Source organism: Mastacembelus armatus, chromosome 8, assembly GCF_900324485.2.
Source record: "Mastacembelus armatus chromosome 8, fMasArm1.2, whole genome shotgun sequence".
Lineage (NCBI taxonomy): Eukaryota > Metazoa > Chordata > Actinopteri > Synbranchiformes > Mastacembelidae > Mastacembelus > Mastacembelus armatus.
In genome coordinates this window covers 6,605,576-6,624,534 of record NC_046640.1, presented here as the reverse complement: position 1 = coordinate 6,624,534, position 18,959 = coordinate 6,605,576, and the positions used below count along the sequence as shown (strand labels likewise).

The following is an 18,959-nucleotide window of genomic DNA, read 5'->3' as shown; positions in this document are numbered from 1 at the left end:
AGTCCCAGGATTAGCTGAAGATGTGCTGAGGATGAAAAGGGAAAAAAAAGCCTTGCTGCTAAATTTTCAGGGTGGATTCAAAACACTGAGGTTAAAACAACAATGGATGGATGAGAAAATGAGCCCCAGAGTGAGAAATAGTTAGAGGAACTACAATTAAGGTGGTTGCTGTGCCTTTGTGGTTGTTTGCTGGCTGTTCATTTTGTGTCTGTCACTTCGTACAGGCGCCCTGCACCCAGTAGCCCCATGGAGTATCCAGCCATGAATATTTCTTTCAGACATTACTGAGCACTGCTGACGTGTTTACAGTCGGCCTGATTAAAGCCTGGGAGCCTTGGTACAAATGAGCCAGGTGTGTTTTGTGATAGAATAACTCACCCAGGTGACAGCAGGCCGGAGTTCTGGTTCTGGGCTGCAATTCAATAGAGAGAATGTCACCGTCACTACCCTCACTAAAACTAACACCAGTTTTAATGTCATCGTTATCATTAAAACTATCAAATCAAACTTTATTTATGCATTTAAAACCACAGAAAGTGCTTCACAATACAAAAAATACAGGAAATTGGCAGAGAAAGTACAGATGGAAAATAAAAGTAGCATCAAAGGTTAAAAAAAGATTTAAAAGCAGATCAAATACAAGTTCACCACCAGACCTAAATGCCAAGCAAAGAGCAACTTTTTAGTTAAGACTTGAAAGCAGTGAGATTGTTGGTTGATCTGAAGAGGCACAGAGTTCCAGTCTGGGAGCCCCCTGTCAAGTGAGTCCTAGGTACTTTTGTAAGAGCTTTTAATAAGAAATCCCCAGAAGTCTGTCTGGCTGAGAAGATTAAGAAATAAGAAGGGGCTAAGCCATTTAAAACTTTAAAGCAAATAAAATCCTAAAAAGGATCCTAAAAGGAACTGGTAGCCAGTGCAAAGATCTCAGAACAGGACTGGTGTTCACATATTTTGGTGTAGAGGTTAAAAGCTGAGCTGCAGCGTTTTGGATTAACCGAGGTCAGGAAATGGAGGACTGGGTGACCCCAGCAGAGAGGGTGTTAGAGTAGTCCAAACATGAAGCAACAGCAGCATGAGTTGGTTTAGAAAGAAACAGCTTGGCCTTAGAGCGTAGGCCTCGCTGGAAACATCCATCCATCATCTATACCCCCTTATTCCTAACCAGGGTCACAGGGATCTGCGGGAGCCTATCCCAGCTCTCTTTGGGTGAAAGGCAGGGGTACACCCTGGACAGGTCACCAGTCCATCACAGGGCCACATAGACACACACAACCTCACACACTCACACTCACTCCTATGGGCAATTTAGAGTCACCAATCAACCTGACATACATGTTTTTGGACTGTGGGAGGAAACCAGAGTACCTGGAGAAAACCCACACAAGCACAGGGAGAACATGCAAACTCCACACAGAAAGGCCCCTGATGGGTTTCAAACCAGGAACCTTCTTGCTGTGAGGCAACAGTGCTAACCACTAAACCACTGTGCTGCCATAACTGTAAACATGACTGAGTAAATCAGTTGTTTCAGACTTACATGTGTGGATGACCCTGAATTCAATGGACCTGAAAGAAAAATATCAGAAAATACAGTTCACTCATCAGACAGTAATCATTTCATACAAAACTAAGATTTAACTTGAGTTACTGTGAACCTGGAGACTTACGGCATGTATTCCTCTGAAGTGTTTGTTTGACTGATGGAGACTGGTGGGAGGAAACAGAATGTGTTTTTTAAAAAAAAATCATTTAAATAAAATGTAGAAATCTTAACTCTCCAATGTGTGTCACATGTCCTAGAAACAAAGAGATTTACTAATGTCTGTAAAACACTGATTTGTACTAAAGTTGCAGTGGATTTGTCTGTGATGAGACAGACAGTTGTCTGCACCATAAATTGATGACAAACCACCAGTTTTTATGTGTAACATGTCACCATTACTGACGAGACTGATTTGTCCCCACGTGTCTGTTCGGGATGAAGTGAAACCACATCTCTGTCTCACCCAGTGGCCCTTTGTTCCTGCAGTCCAGACAGACGACGGCCAGGAGGACGATGGACACGAAGATGGCGGCCGACACGGCCAGGAGGAACCAGGAGACTTCCATGGTTCATCTGAGGAGGAGTGAGTTGGACACTATGAGACAGTCAGAGATTGAATTCTGTCAGTTCACTCCATAAAAGTACATTCATACTGTATGTGCTAATAGACATCGTAAAAGAAGTATTAAAAAGTATACATATAAAATGTATTTAGTAACACTTCATACAAATCCAAGTACTTGTACACTTTCTTTACTGAAATATTTCTTCCAATGTACACTCCAGATATGACATTACAGTCAACCTGACGACTAAAAGACTTTAGATATAAAATGTATTGGAATTGATTGAAGTGTATTAATTGGACATATTATTATTATTTCCCCCTATGAGTAGGACCGAATGACATATTTCTTCTTTCTATGAAACATTTTGGAAATGAAGAAATGTTCACCCTGCATACATGAAGCATTTATTTCAGATTCTAGTAGAGTCCAGTGTTTCCAAAGGCCCAGATATGTTGCATTTTGGAAAAAATGTATCTTAAAATGTTTCAGTCTGAAGAAATGAAGCAGCTATAAACACGCGAAGACTGTGGTTTCCACCAGCAACATGATAACAGAGTATTTTATATGTACACCCATGTCATGCTATTGGACATACTCTTTCCTGTATGATATATAACATTAACACACGCACATGCACACACACACACACACACACACACACACAACACAAGTTTTCTGAGGCTCTGCAATCCCCCAGTTGATCTCACTCAATTAGCAATTAGCAGGTAACAATGCATAGGGGACTATTTTCAGTGGTGGATGAATCCATGTTCTGATGCTCTATTAACACTGAAGAAGAGCGAACACGATGCTGCTGAAAGTAAGAAAATCATCTGGTGAATAAAATGCGGTTTAAACAACTTTTAAAAGATTCTGTTTTACTGTTTAAGTGCCTGTTTTACTTTAAGATAAAATGTGTTTTATTAATCCCTGAGGGGAAATTCAGGAGAATGCTGTTCTAGTGGGAAATATATGAATATCGTTTCTACAGTTTGTGTGTGTGGGGAAGCCTGTGTGGTTTGATGAAAGATGGAGCTGGAGACTGCAGATTTATAGTGATAAATTGAGATTCAGAGTCTCTTTATAATAACGTCTCATCTGATGTGACATGAGGCTGAAGTGTCATCAAACATTATTGTACAGCTGCCATTTATCGACACGAAGATCTTTTTACTTTTACATCCGATACTTATCTCTAACTGAAGATGTTTGGTGGTTTTCCTACTTTAGAAATAAAAAAAAAACAGACAGAAGTCATCTCCCCACTTAAAATGGTAGCTTTTAAAACATTTCCAGCCAAAGGGCAAAATCATCTTCATCACCACTTCCTGCCACAAATATCACAAATACATAGGCTGCCATCTTGCTTTGGTGACATATTTTGCAACCAGACTCTACACAGTAGCTGAGGGTGGAGCCGCAGGATCAGACCGTCAGGCATCTGAAATAAGCGTTTTTAAATCATCGACTGTTATTCTGCAAGAATAAGATTTTAAACGAGTGAAACGCTGTGAGATGGTCACAGATATTTAATAATAATGGAGTCAAGGAAGAGAAGCTGTAATGTGCATTTGTTTGGACTGAGGAAGACAAATCATGTTTCAAGCTAAAAGTGTGAGAGCTGGTGACGCTGTGATACTAAAGAAAACGGAGTTGAGCTCTGGCAGGCTGCAGCCCAATGTAAGCTCTAGGATTAACCCACAATGCATAGCGCTGTGACAATAAAATGGCAGTTACCATGTGAAGGAAAGAAGAAGTCTTTAGGTAAAGGTAAAACTCCAGGAGCCACCTCGAGCTCTTTCTTGTTTAACCGCCACACAGTCAACGTGGTGCCTTCAGGGCCATGGGGCCGTTCCCCCCTTTGCCATCTTGATAACGCAGCCTTCAGCTAACTGACAAAAGCAGCTTCAATCCACAGGAACACAACAAGCTGCACTTATAAAATGTGTAAACTTATAAAACTTTAAAGGCTTAAAGGCACCTCTGAAAAATAATGCCTGTAGGATGGAATTTATACAGCGTTGTGGTAAAAACCATTGGATGAGCAATAAAGAGAGTGCAGACTATCTTTTCCAGAATATATTTCTTGCAAGAAAGGAGCAAACCAGAAAAGAACACAATCCATCAGTCTTCCCCAGTTGTTCCCCAGTTGCTCAGCTCCTATTAGGCTGAGGCCTCCACTTATACAGACATGCAAAGTAAATGCAAATAAGCATTCACATAATCAGATAATTAAGTCTGTATTTCCCTATTGTTCTACAAAGTGATTCCCTAATAAGGCTATATCCTAAAACTCTATATTCTCATTCAACAGTTATCCCTCCATCCTGGGCGTGCTCTGTTATACTTGTCCCTTCCTCACACCTAGTGTCCTAAGGAACCCTTCTCCCAGATACTCCTCAATAACATCCTTGCGAAAAATATATACTATACTAGGTCAGGAAGAACATAAACATCAGATGTGATTATGAAAAACACATGAGCCTTGGTGAACTCTGTGAATCAACCTGTGAATCAAAACCTGTGAAACCTGAAAAACCAAGAATACAGTGAGAAACAATAACAATCATAATCAGTAAGAATAATTATAATTTTATCATTTCTATATATAATCATAATAATCATTGGAACTCATTTTTCCATTACATGCAGTTATGTACATATCTTGGAATATGTGCTCTTCTAGTAAAAGCAACAAATAGGGGGAAACTATGTTTTAAAATGAAACTGCCTGCTCTGTTTTCTTAAATAACTGGTGGTTTTGACTTTCCTGAGGTGTCTAAAGAATGTGATGATGATAATCTACCTCCTGATCACAGAGATGCGTCACACAGGAAGGAACAGCACTTCACATGTGGTACGACTGACTGGTACAGCTCATTTTCTTTCCTCTGTAAAGCTCAACTCTCCACCAAACAATCAACTGATTCCATGGCCCAAAAACTCACTTCTGAGAAAACACCTGCACCCACTCAGAGCGTGAAAATGGGAAATCTGCAGAGAAACGCACTTATAGTAAAGAAGCTCCAGGACTGTTCATGTCTTTAATAATTAAAACTACAAACTGCTTCACAAATTCAAGCACCTGGCACAGCACTGCAGTGTGACAGGCCGCCATCTTGTGAGTTTTGCTTCAGTTTTTGAGGTTTGTGAAATCCACCGCAAAGACCCCAGAAGGGTTTTATTGAAAGGCGACCGTCCGTTAGAAGTGAGTGCAAAAAGGTCAAATTATTGGAAAGGAAGTGTGTCAGGAAAAGACGACAGTAAGTTATGTAATGGATTGTAATCAAACAAGTAATGACTGTCAGGTTTCATATGTGTCTGCGATAGAATCTCATGTTCACTGAAGAACCAAAATAAAAGTCGCTCTACTTCTGTTATCTGTCTATCATGCAGCAACACAGTTTGAAATGATCATTTATAGTCAGGAAATAACTGAATTAAAAACTGTCTACAGATGCAAAGCATCTTTATTTATCACCAAAACTATTATCAGTGAAACATAACTTAAATATTAGAGTACTCATGCAGAAGTAATTTAGTTTTCTTCATATTACCTATGTTTGTATTGTGTTGCTTCAGATTAAATAATCTAAACTAATGTGTGATATCTTTGTAATATTAGCATGTGCTACATGTATAAAAACATAATGATCAGTAAATAGTAACATATGGTCAAAGTCGAAAAAGTACAAATAGTCATTGTGCTGAAAGTGAAATGATTATTTTAGTGTTTATGCTGATGCCTCAGTGTGTAAAAGCAGCATTTCACTGTTGTAGCTGATTGAGGTGGAGCTAGTTCTAAATAAGTAACAATGAGTAGTTGAGTGAAGGTAGTGGAGTATAAAGTACAACATGACTCATGTACATGTGTCTCAAATTGGGTAAATGTGCTTGATTTAGCTAAAAATGTCTCTCAGAGCCAGCAGCTCCATACACTCTGTTTGGGGATCTCCAATAACTGGTGATTGGTCATTTTAGGCCTTGAGTAGAGATGACAGGAAATGAGGTAAGAGACAAGTATAAAAAAAGGTCCCTGGCCAGACCTAATTTTGGAGGCTGTGGTTTAATAGTCAGGCCTCTAACCACTGCCCTGGAGCACAGACACACAAGATTTGACCATAAGCAAACAAACAAGAGCAAAAAAACCCAAAACAAAACAAAAAACGGACTCACGCTAAAAAAACAAAAAAACATTACATTTAGTTGCATTTTAAAAACCGCCAGATAAAAGTGAAAGAGCACAAGCTCAGCACAAACTCCTGCAAAGCTGCAAATGCTTGGTGGGGTTCAGTCCAACTGTCAGCTTGCACTTGAGAGGAAACACTGAAAACTCAAAAAGAATTTGAAAAAGCTGCGGCACCATCTGTTCACGCCCCAACGTCTACCGATCACACAGTTCATCTTCTCTTTTAGACATTTTCTCAAAGTCAGGATTTGTGCTGTAAATATATTTACAGATGATTGCGGAGCGAGTGTTTCTGGGGTTATCACGGGGAAACAGACCCTCAAAGAACGGCTGCAAAGTCGTGTCTTTGAGGGTCTGGAAATTCTGCTGCCCTGACCTGTCAATGCCAAGGCCCCACTGGGTGTGTGTTGTAGAGGCCAGTGCATACAGGAGCTGTAGCAGAGGACGTGGTGCTGAAGCTGAACATTAACTTTCAGTGGCGCCACATCACGTCTAAAAAGGTGAAGACTGGCTCTGCTCCTTTACTAGGTCTCGGTGTGAAAACTCTAAAGGTCTGGTCCAGTTTTCAGTCCTGTCCTCCTCCACCTCCTCCAAGTGCATGCTGAGAACAAACTGAGCTTCCTCCATCATGCACAGGTCCCAAATTAATACCTGAGAAGACAAACTGATGCCACAACTCACCTACACTTGAAGACAAACGTTGATTGAAGAAGGGAGGGTGAGGGATCAGTGATGTTTTGATGCCTGTGGCTGGTCTCTTGTCCCTCACCGTGTCTGGTCCACATGAGGCAACTAATGTAACCAAACGTCTGCCATATCTGAAGACCTCTTTCTCCTACGTCTGTCTACTTGCTGATGATCTGATCTATCTAATCCGACCTACTTGGCTCTTTCCTCTCTCTCTCTCTCTCTCTCTCTCTCTCTCTCTCTCTCTCTCTCTCTCTCTGCTGCTGACTCTCCTCCTCTGTCACGGCTGCACCCAATCACCTCCTGAGTCAAGAAGATGAGCTTGATTTCACCTCCTGCCACAGATCCTTTGATTCTCAATCTTCTTCCTCAGTGTTTCCTATTAATAATGGGCCGGGTGACCTCGGTCCAAAGAGAGAGAGGGTACATGGGCTTCTACAAATGCAGAGAAGAGTCCTCAGAAGTCACCAGGTTAATGAGTAAACTCTTAGATTAAGTTAACGTGTGTACGAGAAGCTCTAGCAGAGGTCGGTGACTCACTAACCAAACAATTGCCGTAAAAGTTCACATCTCCCACAGCGAACGAGGTGCGTGTGTGTGTGTGTGTGTGTGGGTTGATCAAACTGCCCTCTTTCAGCTGCAAACTGCAACTAGTGGTCGAAACTGGAAAAAAAAAAAGGGGGCCTGCACTTTACAACAGCAAAATGTCAGAAACAAAAGAAACACCTCGAACCAATGAGGAGATGTAACTGAGGCACCTCCGAGTTTTGCCGGGTGTTAAAAAGCTGCAACGCTGTGGGAACGCTGCTGCAACCGTCTCGACATCCTCCCACCTACAAACAGGAAACCACACCGAGGGAAGGAAGCCGAGTCCTCCTCTCCTGTCCTCACTCGGCCCCTTTTCTCCTTCTGTCGAGAGAAGATTCAGAAAGAGCAGGGGTGAGGAAAAAAATAAGAGACAAGAGGGAACACCTGATCAAAAAAAAAAAAAAAAAGGCTGGAAAACACAGACACTTAGCAAACCGAGCTACTTTTTATTTAACAGTGCATGTTAAAATAATCATCTCAATCCGCAGTCCAAAGAATAACACATGTTATTGAGCCTCATGAGCTCAGACTGAAAAACCTGCAGAGATCCTTGTCCAAGTCACAGCAGCTTATAAAAAGTCTCCATTAGTCCAAACATTTGTTCACACAGTTTTAGACAGTAAAAAGGATTAGGAACAATAACTGGTCCCCTGTTCCCGTCAATGTCGGTAAAGGGGACACTTTTAAGAACAGTTAAATTAACTGTTAGTTCTTGCAGTCTAAAATTGGGTGAACACATATTCGTACAGGTAGTAGTAGTAGTTTTGTGTTTTTAAAAGGGAAGAGAAAAAGGGACTCATTGGGTAAGTGAAGGTGCAGGACATGGACTGTGATCATGTTTGGGTGGATCAGCAGGAAAGCTAAGGGGGTCGTTTAGAGTCTGTGGCTCTTATGTTGCATAGCTTGCTGCATACAACATTTGATTGGCTGTATCCAAATAGTGTCTAGGTAGACAGACGTTCTGTTTAGGACCAGTGATTTACAGAGCTGATGTTGTGGTAGGCAGAGATATTTAATTTCAGCTGGAACGCCCAGGGGCCTAGAGGGGCCACAGAAAAAAAAAAAAAAACCCCAAAACCTTGGAAAAGAAGACAAAATGACCAAAAGGAGAGAAAATTACTGTGAATAACAAAACAACAGCAAAAATATGCAAAACAAAAAGTTAAAGCTGAAAAATAACTATGAAGAATAACTAAGAAGAATAAATACAGACGGTGAACAAGTAAAAATGAACACAAAACAGACAAAAATAAAACAGCTACACTTCATGTGATGGCTCAAACTGTCCTGCTTGGTGTAAAAGGTCCTTTAATCCATAGCAATGCTGATATAAACGATTGGGTTGTTTAACAAGACTGAAGGGCTGAAGACTAAGTGGGTGGTTTGGTTTTGCAATGATAAACTCAACATTCAGAACAGATTCGTTAGAGCCAACTATTGCAATGAATCTGACGAGATGTTAAACTGCCTTTTCCTTTTTTTTTGAGTAGAAACACAAATCAAGCTGCCATTGGTTTTGTTTGGAGTCACAGCTCTAAGACACACTAACCTGCTGGTTGACTGGACACTGCTCAGTTTAAGGAAACTTCTCACAAGAAAAACAGTGAGTGTGGGATGATGTACTTGAACTCACTGTTCTGGACACTTTGAATATGGTCTGTAACAGCCAAGGACATTCAGCCTGACAATGACAGAGAAAGACAAAAGTCTCTCGTTGTCTCCTGACAGCTTTCATGTTCTTACTGGTTTCTAAAGAGTTGGTTGATGTCAGCATCAGATTAATGATCAAAAACATTTTTGACTTCCTACATTTTCACACAAGCCAAATTTCACACTGATTAATACAAAAAGCAGAAGAACCAATACATCGTCCAGCAGGAAAACAGCACAGCTGTGACGATTTCTAGTTTACCAGTCAACTGAGAAGATTCACTGGCAAATGTTTTGAAAATCAATCATCTCAGTTATTTTTAAAGCAAAACTGACAAACATACTGTTGCAGTTCCTGAAACGTCAGGATCTGATGCATCATCACATGACAAAACTGTAGGTAACAAATAGAACAAACGAACAAGCACTTTAAATACCTCACCTTTAGCTGTGGTGGGATTATCAGGCATCTGTAAAAGGGCCGGTAAGTGAACTTTGTTTCCTTTTGGCAGACGTGGGTTAGTTGTTTCTAGTGCTGATGCTACGTTCAGCCAACCAGCTGTTGGCTGCAGCTTCACACTTACTGAACAGACATGAGTGTCAATCTGACTCAGTCAGAAAAAGAATAAATGTACTTTCCAAAATGTTGTAATATTCCTTTAATGAAACATAATGCTTGATGAACCACCAGTTTTTTTTTTTTTTTTAATTCGGATTTGAAAACAACAATAATAGATTTAAATAAACTATTCATAGACCTGCACACCGACAGATCCCTATCATGTCACTTTTGCTACTGTATAAATATATTTTCTCCAAATTTCAATGCGAATTAAAAATTACATTCGGTACCTGAGTGCATTAATAACAGATTTCCATGACGGACAAACAAACCTCTGACAAAGTAATTCTTGTTTAATAGCTCCCACAAAAAGACTCACTAAAATAATGAGTGGTTAACAAACAGCGTCAATCTTTTCCTTTTTAAATAACCGTACTCGACATGATGTTACATTGTTCAACATGAGTTTGTCTCCAGCGAGGACTCTACCTGGAGACAAACTGTCAAACCGGTTTCTCTCCTGAACTGGTGAAATGCTCTGACCTGACACACAGAAAACCAGAGACAGACCAGTGAGGAAAGTGTTAGTGCTTGAAATGAGATATTGCGGCTCTTTCAAAAGCTCTCCCTTAAACAAAAAACAGGATTAAAAACACTACTAAATAAAAAAGGTCATAAGAAACTTCCCAGCCTGTGGGTCTTGGATAGCTGTCACTTAATGAACTGTATGAAGGTTAGTGTTACTATTAAAATTAGCTCAAACATAAAAATACATGACAATGAAAAGTGATTAATGAAGCTCAGCAGTATATAAAATCTCAAGGTTTGGAATTTTGTGTTGTGGTTACACTGACAACATGGTTCATACTGTATTCCGGATCTGTTTTCTGGATCTCAGGCTGATCCCAGAGAGCAGCTCAGTTGGATCACCTCAGTGCTCAGTTTCAACGTCACGCCCGCTCTGAAAACAGTTCCACTGAAATTCGTCTTCTGCTCTAGCAAAAATGACTTCTGAGGACCACTGCCAAAATATCTCCTGAAATAACGGCATGTTTCCAGGTCAAGATATAAAAAGTAATAGACAAACTTAAAAATAACAATATCCCAATATATTTCTGCATGGCAGATAGTCCAATTTGGTGTTCAGTTCAAAAAAACAAAAAAAAAAACACAGGGGTGTGTAGGACCAGGCTGAAGAAGTACCCCCATCACGTTTCTGTCATCAAATCAGTACACTGGACACTGGTACTCGGGTGGATCGGCCACTTTTCGGTACAACTATTGGCTCGTCATCTGTGAACAGAGAAATGAAAACAAAAGTTTATGTATCCTGCTTTTCCCACAGCTGAAGACACACCAGCAATGTTTATACTCACTAAACCTCAATAATGTAAAAAAAACAACCTGCACCCTGTTGAGCAGCTCGAGGCTACTAATACGTTTTAATTAAACAGTGCTTAAATTTATTTTAAAAAATGTCAACAACAACATTGAACAATAAAAGCAGCGATGAGGACATCAACGTAGCACTAAATGATAAAGAAATAAAACCAGAGAAATCTAAAGTCAAAGCTGGAATTCAGGATTGTAAAAAGCTCACTGACCAGCAGATAGTTTTTTAACCTTTGGGGCAACCAGAAGCTTGGCATGCTGGGAACGAAGGGGTCAAAGGGGATGATGAGGCAGAAGAAGATCAGAGATTCAATGGCTTTGTAAGTTAACAGTAATACTTTGAATCAGCCCTTAAATGACACTGTACCCAGAACTCTGGTCTGGCTTGTCCAATTAAAACTCAGTAAAGTTAATTCAAATATACTTGACTGGATCCTCATGGCAAGAAGCAAAATATTCAACTGCACATAACATGAAATTCAGCTGATTGTGAAAGTAGTTGGGGCCGATGAACTAAGCTAAGATTGGCTTTAATCCTTCACCTAATATCATTTTATGTTTTCTGGAAACAACTTCCTGATCTGTCAATAAAGCTGGAATATCATGCCAGACAGGCATCACTAGATAACATTAACACAGCTAGTGTGTGTTGCACTTAATGATCAGTGCAAAAAGCAATGAAATGATCATTTACCAAACTGTATCCCTGCATCTGTGCTACAGGGAGGTCCACTCCCACCAGCTGTGGAGCATCAAAAACAGAGAGAAAACTGTGCGGCTCACCTGTCGGTACGTAGTTCTCAGCCCGGTGTCGGTCCTTTTCAATAAAGAGCGCAGTGGCAAGGAAGAAGCCCCCGCCCACCACGGCCACGAAGGAGCAGAGTAACAGAGAGAGCTGCAGCGACCGAAACTGCCAGAGGAACGAGTCCGTCTTCCTCAGAGAGTCCGAAACCTGTGACACACGGGAAGGTGGAAAGGGAGCAGATTTATTCCTGCTGCTGCATGCTGACATTTATCTGCCTACATCTGCAGAGAACTGTGTGTGCAGTGACATACCACTCCTATCATGTACGGACTTCCCGCGTCTCCCAGTAGATGAGAGACAACAATCTGCAGGGCCTCGGCCGTGGAGCGACGAGTGGGAACAACTACATACTGAGAAAGTTAGACAATGAGAACACGGTGAGCAGTGTAATCAAACAGGAACCTCGGAAGATTAATGAAAGTGCAAGAGTGAAAAAACAAGAGTATGAATTTAAAGGAAAAGCTGTGGTGAAAACAGAGGAGAGGAACTTGTTGATTACCAGCAGGATATCAGCCACGATAGCCCAGTTCATGGACAGGAACGTCTCTCCCAGGAAAATAAAGACCTGAAAGGACAGAAAGAAAACACGTCACATTTAAAGCCTGATATTACCATCTATATTTCTCTTGGCAGCTGGTGGGGACCAACCAAAGCTAAAAGAAATGTGGATGTTAGACCAACACAACTAAAAGGGGTGTAAGTATTAGAGAATATGTCTATCAGCTGCAGTGTGGCATATTTCTGAATGACAACAATATCAAGGAGAGGTACCATTTAAGGCAAATTTAAATGGTTGTTGTGTGTGTTTCTACCGCCAGGAGGTTAAAGTTGGATTAGTGAGTGAGAAGAGAGTAAGTAAAGATGAATTAAGGCTTTTCTAACTTATGTTCTGATCCATGACATTTGGTACTTTGGTACTCTTGACTGCTGAGAACTCACATATGTGGCAATGGTGCTGGCCTCAGCGAAAACGATGGCCAGGTAGAGGAAAGGTGCTGAGAGGAGTAGACCAGCAGCACAGACCAGAGGGTCAGCTCGGGGTGTCTTTTTCCTCAGCTGCCGACTGACCAGCACGCCACTGGCCACGCCCAGCACGCCTGTGATGCAGGTGATGACCCCGAAAATCAGACTGCCGAGAGAGAAACAAGCGTCACGCTGTCAGGATGCTGCTTTTCTTTCAAATAATCACAAAATCAGATTTCCTCCTCAAGATCTAAGAGTGATGACAAGATGCGGCTGCTACATGTCTGTGCAGGTAAATCACGTGTTACCTGTCTGAGGACGCACAGTGGCCATCCACACAGGGAGCTTTCTCCCCAGCGAAGACTGCTGCTCTGAATAGGAACGTGGGTGCCCAAAGAGCCAGAGAGCCAGTGACAAAAGCCACCGCTGTGAAGCCGAAAGTAGACAGCACAAAACTGCAGCTGCAAATGACAAAAAAAAAAAAAAAAAAAAAAAAAGACAGATCAGCAGCAGCTCCACTGGACTCTGATGAATATAAAAGCATAAAACAGAGAAATGTGGAGAAAAGTTCAATCACTTCTAACAGGAGTCTGACACTATTATGCAATTTCCCACCAAATTCAGATGTTTGGTTTTTCTGACTTGGAATATATGAGCTTCATTAATCTGGTAAAACGATGCCTTTTTGTCATTTCCGCTCTAAAAACATTCCACAATGACTCAGACATGATAGCACGGTTACAGAAAGAGCCACACTGTGCTCACACAGTATTTAACACCTGAGGGCTGTTTCATAATGTTTGCAAGCATTGCAGGTTGCATTCTATAGCAGCATCAAGTTTCAATAATGCCTAAACTGTACAGCTGTTTTTAAGTCCTGCGGTGCTTCTGCATGCTCATGCACTGTAGCGTATGTTTTAATTCACAAAATGTGTAAGACTTTCCAAGAAGAGGAAATTATCTTACTTTGTGGATTTGGTGCAACAGGCAGCTAGTGCATGAAGGTGGTGTTTGTTTTACCATTACTGATGTAAATATTCAAAACCACTGTCAGGATAACACAATTCTAAGTCGGGACTGTTGCAAACTTTCAGTAAGTAGTAAAAATAGCAACACTTCTGGGACTCCACGGGGAACATGGGGCCCATGGTACCCAGCTGGAAATCCAGCATTGAAGTTGAACCTACTTCTTGCTCAGGGCCTTCAGATCTGTAAACCAGCTGGTCCGGTGCAGGTGACGCTCCTCTCGAGCTTCGATGGCTCCTCTCTTAGGCTCCTGGACCACGAGCAACAGCAGCAGCACTGCAATCAGCCCCAGTGCCGGAGTAACCTGCAGGAGTGAAAATGAAGAAAACGACAGCCTGTGTGCTTTCACCAGATATCTGCAGAGGTCATCAGCTGAAGCCAGGAAATAAAAACTCTGTCTTACCCGCAGAGCCCAGTGCCAGTCCTTCGCTATGTTGCTGACTTGTGAACCCACAATGTATCCAAGACCACTGACAGTAACAAAAGATCATCAGTCCTCAAGTGCACTTTAGGCAAGTACTGAATAAAACTGCTAATCCAGACGAATCTTCAATATTCATTTAACAATGAGAATCTGCATTAATAAAAGAACAGATCTTCCCCTACCTGCCCACAGGAATGGCAAAATAAAAGATGGAGAGCATAGCTGTCCTCCTCCCCTTAACGTAGAGGTCAGCGATGATGGTGGGAGCAATGGTGGAGTAACTGGCCTCCCCAACTCCGACAAGGCCTCGTGTCAGCAGTAGGGCCCAGAAGTGCTGCAGGAAGACGAAGCAGGCAAGATTTACCTCAGACGCTCTAATTAAGGGAAGTGTGACCACAGCAGGGCAGCAACATGTGACTCGCCTCTTTGGGGGTGTAGGAGCTGGCAAGTGTCACCGCAGACCAGAATCCAATGCCAAAACTCATGATGTACTTCCTGTTGTACCTGTCGCCCAGGTACCCAAAGAATGGAGCTAGGAACATGTAGCTGCATATAAAAACTTAAAGAAAAAAAGATAGACATGAACGTCCATGATCCATGACATAAACCCAATGTCCAGCAAAGATGCAGTAAAAATAACTGAAATTATCAATCACCTGCACAAGAAATCACAAACTACACAGATTCTTTGAAATGGAGAGGATTACACAGACTAACATAGCATTTTGTTCTCCGATTGCCCGATTGATTGGTTAGTTGACCAATTTGGTCTTCCTACCTGTTTGGAGTAAGCCAGACTTTCCATCATCAATCCCAAAATATTGCTCGATGTCAGGGAGTACACCTAGTGGAAATCAACAGAACTGCACTGATTTTACAGTCAGGGACACAGTAAAATATGCTGATTTTTAAAGTGCCTGTGCAACATCTAACGTGGAACCAATTAACTATTTAAAAAGCTAATTCTAATACTCAATAAGTAACTTATCATACGCATGTCAATTCTCTGGTTCCACTTCATGAAATGTGCTGAACTGTTGCTGTTCTGGTTCATAGCTAAAGGTGCATTCACACACCTTTACCAATGTTAACTACATGTGACACAAACTATACTATACTCACAAAATATATTATGGTAACACACGATTTTAATGGGTCCATTATTTAATAATAGTGATAATAGTTTCCAAAAAGTGAAACTTAAAATCAGGTGAAACCCTACTCTGTGCTAAATGTGTTATACTAAAGTCTTTTAATATTTCCTGTGTTGACCAAAGATCTTATCACATGTCCTGAAATACACATCTTTAATGTTGACACATATGCTGGGAAATGTGTGATGGAGGATCAGCAGCCTGCTGTGAGGCAGTGTACCTGCCACCGTGAACCTGTCCATATAGTTGAGCAGGTTGACATAGCAGAGGATGAGGACGATCAGCACTGCTCGGCCTTTGGACACCCCGCTGGCTGGCTCCTCCTGTGGCCTCTGCCCCGCCGCCTCGCCCTGCTCCTCTGGGCCCTCTGCCTCACTGTCATCAGAGAGGAATGGTGCAGAGTCTGACGTGTGCTCGCCCAGAGACATGGCTGCAGCTGAGGAGAGGGACCAGGACTATTCCATTAGAATCATCATTTATTCAACAGTCTTTCCAAATTGTTGTATGTGGTTTGCTCAAAAAGACTAAGAAGACAACCAGACTACCAAAGTATTTTTCTGCAGATTGACTAATGAATCCATGTTCTCCCTGTGCTTGTGATTTTGTTGAATTGGAAGATTCACAAGTCAAACTGTTTGTCAGCTGGTTACTTAAATGTTTGTCTCTTTTTACCACTGGAACAAACAGTAAGTATAACCCACAATGGCAATATAATGGTTTGGGATCAGATGAGGAGCCGCCTTTTGACACTGTATAGTTGATATTAAATTATAGAGAACAGCACTGTGGAACAATGACCCCAGTATTTGTATATGATCTAACTTTGATCTTGAAAGTCCTCTTGTAAGTCAGACTGACCAAATCAACAAAACAAACATATTTAGTATGTGCTACTGTCCTGTAGTTCTGTTAAAGGATGATAACAGACCTAATAATTTAGGATCACTGACATTATCTGACACACACTGTCAGACTATATTTTCAAACAACCAATTTTTCCTTTGTTGTCTCGCGTGCTTTTACAGGTGACAACCGTCATCAAGACAGAGACAGACATTCAGTATCCTGTCAGTATACTGTCATACTTCCATAGGATGTTCCCATCATAGATGGCACATCATGACATCATAAAGATCGGTATCAAGAGAGTCCATGTGCGCGGGGACTCATGATCCTTCTGACTTTTTTGGGTTTTAAAGCAGGAGGTGTCAGAAAGGTTAGCACAGGGATTGTTCACCTCCCCAGGGAAGGTTATCTGTGTTTAGACTGTCGTGAGGCAGGTTTGACTCGCCCTACTGATGATTTGCTCCTGTCATGAAAAAACAACCACTGCTCATATATAGACTGTGTGATGAAACTAACAATAACACAGTTCTAGTTACCAGAAGCAGAAAAACGGGAACATCCAGTTTTATGCCTCTGTGCTGCCTGCAGTCTGATCACATATAGGTGATACTGGGTCAACATATATGATGTGAGGATACACAAGGCTGGTACAAAATGTTTTAGTCAGAATCATGATAAATGTCAGAACCTGCAAAAAAAACAACGAAACCCACTGTTACTAAAGATCAGAAATTATACACAAAAAAATTCAACATAAACTCTACAAACTAAACTCTTCTTGTAAAGCTGTGAAGATCCTGAGTTTGGGAAGGGGAAGAGGCAGATAAAGAAGAAGCTACAGTGGCATTGACTTTGTGAAACTACAGTCATGTGATTACTCCAAAACGCATCTCAATGCAGGACTGAATTTTGCACGCAGTCAGGAGGAAGAGCAGCTCATGAAAGCAGTGGTTTGCTGATGCGGTGACAATTTCTACACCCGATGCAGACACTTTAATGAAAGAGAAACGTGCTTTCTTCAAACAAGTTTTCATGTTTTACATGAAGTTATGGAAACTTTTCAAACTCCAGTTAAAGGGTGAGGGTCAGTGTGCTCACATTAAAATATTAGACATTAGAAATGTCACACTAGACATTGTTCTTTCGCTTTCATTAAATATATCTATTATGTTTTGGATTATTTTATTTTTATTTTACGAATCAACTATAATCAATTGTTGGAGCTCCTGAGTTCCTGCCTGGAGAAGGACTTGGCTTGATCTTTGCCCCCTCTGTAAACAAAACCGCAGAGCAACTAGTGTCAGACCAGAGGCCCAGTAATGTCAGACCGGTCCTAAACACACACACTTAGACACTGTTCACTGTGCAGAGTGTGTGTGCGCACGAAAAGCGCCAAGCTGCCTGTCGACACCCAGGAGCTTCTGTACCTGGTCACTGTGCATCTGTTGGAGAAACACTTCAGACACGATGTGCCATTCAAGTTCCCCTTTTAAAACATCGGCACATAAATAAACAAAGATTATACAAAAGCACTTTCTCTTATTTGTACACTTTTACAAATAAAACATAAAGAAAACGTCGACGTGGCTACGGTCAAAAAAAAAAAAAAATAGAATAAAAAAAACTAAAAATTTAACACTTCCGTAAGTTTCATGAGCCTTTGTAAAGGACTAAAAGAGAACAGCTTTAGAGGTCCGTTACTGACCCGGCAAGACTCAGCCTGTTGTTTGTTGTTGTTTACCTGAGAGGATGAGTCAGGCTGACGCTTCTTTCTTCTTTCTGCCACCGGGCCAAAGCTTTTCTTCGTCTCAAAGGGCTGTGGACGCTACTCAAGGCCCATACTGAGGACTTACAATACAAAGTGTCGCCGAGCACCGGGTCCCGCAGTCACATGCGATAAAACCAAATATTTACTGCACGACGCCTCAGAAATGACGCTTCGTTCTCGCCGCCATGACAGGAATGATCAAACTTCCGCCACGCAGCTCACATGACTTATCCCTACGTCACATGACAATGCCGACCTTTTTTTATGTAAATAATTTTCCCTGAGGTTTTATAGATATTTCAGTCAGTTTTTCGGTGTTCATTAAGCTGAAGCTAATCCCTACACTGACCAAGGGTTTCTGTATGAAATAAGAGACAACTGAATGTGACATCACCACAAGCACCACTCACGTGATGAAGTTACATACAAGTTTCAATTGCTGTAGAAATAGTACAGTGAAACCCTTATAAAGTCAAAATTCAAATATGAAGCTGGGTTTCACCAAGACTTCTGAGATGCTTTCTAATAACACAATGTAATAAGACCTGTTTCATAGTCACACTGTGAAAGCACTAATGGAAAACAGCAGGACTTCTAATATATGGTCCACAAGCACATTTCCAGGACCCATTCATTGCACTTGGAAAGATATATACACACCTGTACCATATACACCTGTCCAGGAAGGTTGAGCAGCGTGATACCCTGACAACTGAAGCTAACCGTTTGGTCCCTGTTCTTTTAAATACTGTCTGACACAGCACAGGCTCTGTCCTCCTCCACCAGCATAGCA

At 41.3% G+C, this 18,959-nt stretch overlaps 1 protein-coding gene across 1 annotated transcript; it reads right to left on the bottom strand.

Moving 5' to 3' along the window:
* Nucleotides 1–10,123: 10,123 nt before the first annotated feature.
* On the bottom strand, nucleotides 10,124–18,364 carry spns1 (SPNS lysolipid transporter 1, lysophospholipid). Its single transcript, XM_026324833.1, has 13 exons — nucleotides 18,140–18,364; nucleotides 15,773–15,988; nucleotides 15,177–15,242; nucleotides 14,821–14,957; nucleotides 14,581–14,732; nucleotides 14,378–14,444; nucleotides 14,136–14,278; nucleotides 13,257–13,409; nucleotides 12,925–13,114; nucleotides 12,485–12,550; nucleotides 12,237–12,335; nucleotides 11,964–12,132; nucleotides 10,124–11,081 (listed from the first exon to the last, which is right to left on the bottom strand). The coding sequence occupies exons 2-13, from the start codon at nucleotides 15,978–15,980 to the stop codon at nucleotides 11,011–11,013; spliced, it is 1,521 nt and encodes a 506-aa protein (XP_026180618.1). The 5' UTR covers nucleotides 15,981–15,988; nucleotides 18,140–18,364; the 3' UTR covers nucleotides 10,124–11,010.
* Nucleotides 18,365–18,959: the final 595 nt, after the last annotated feature.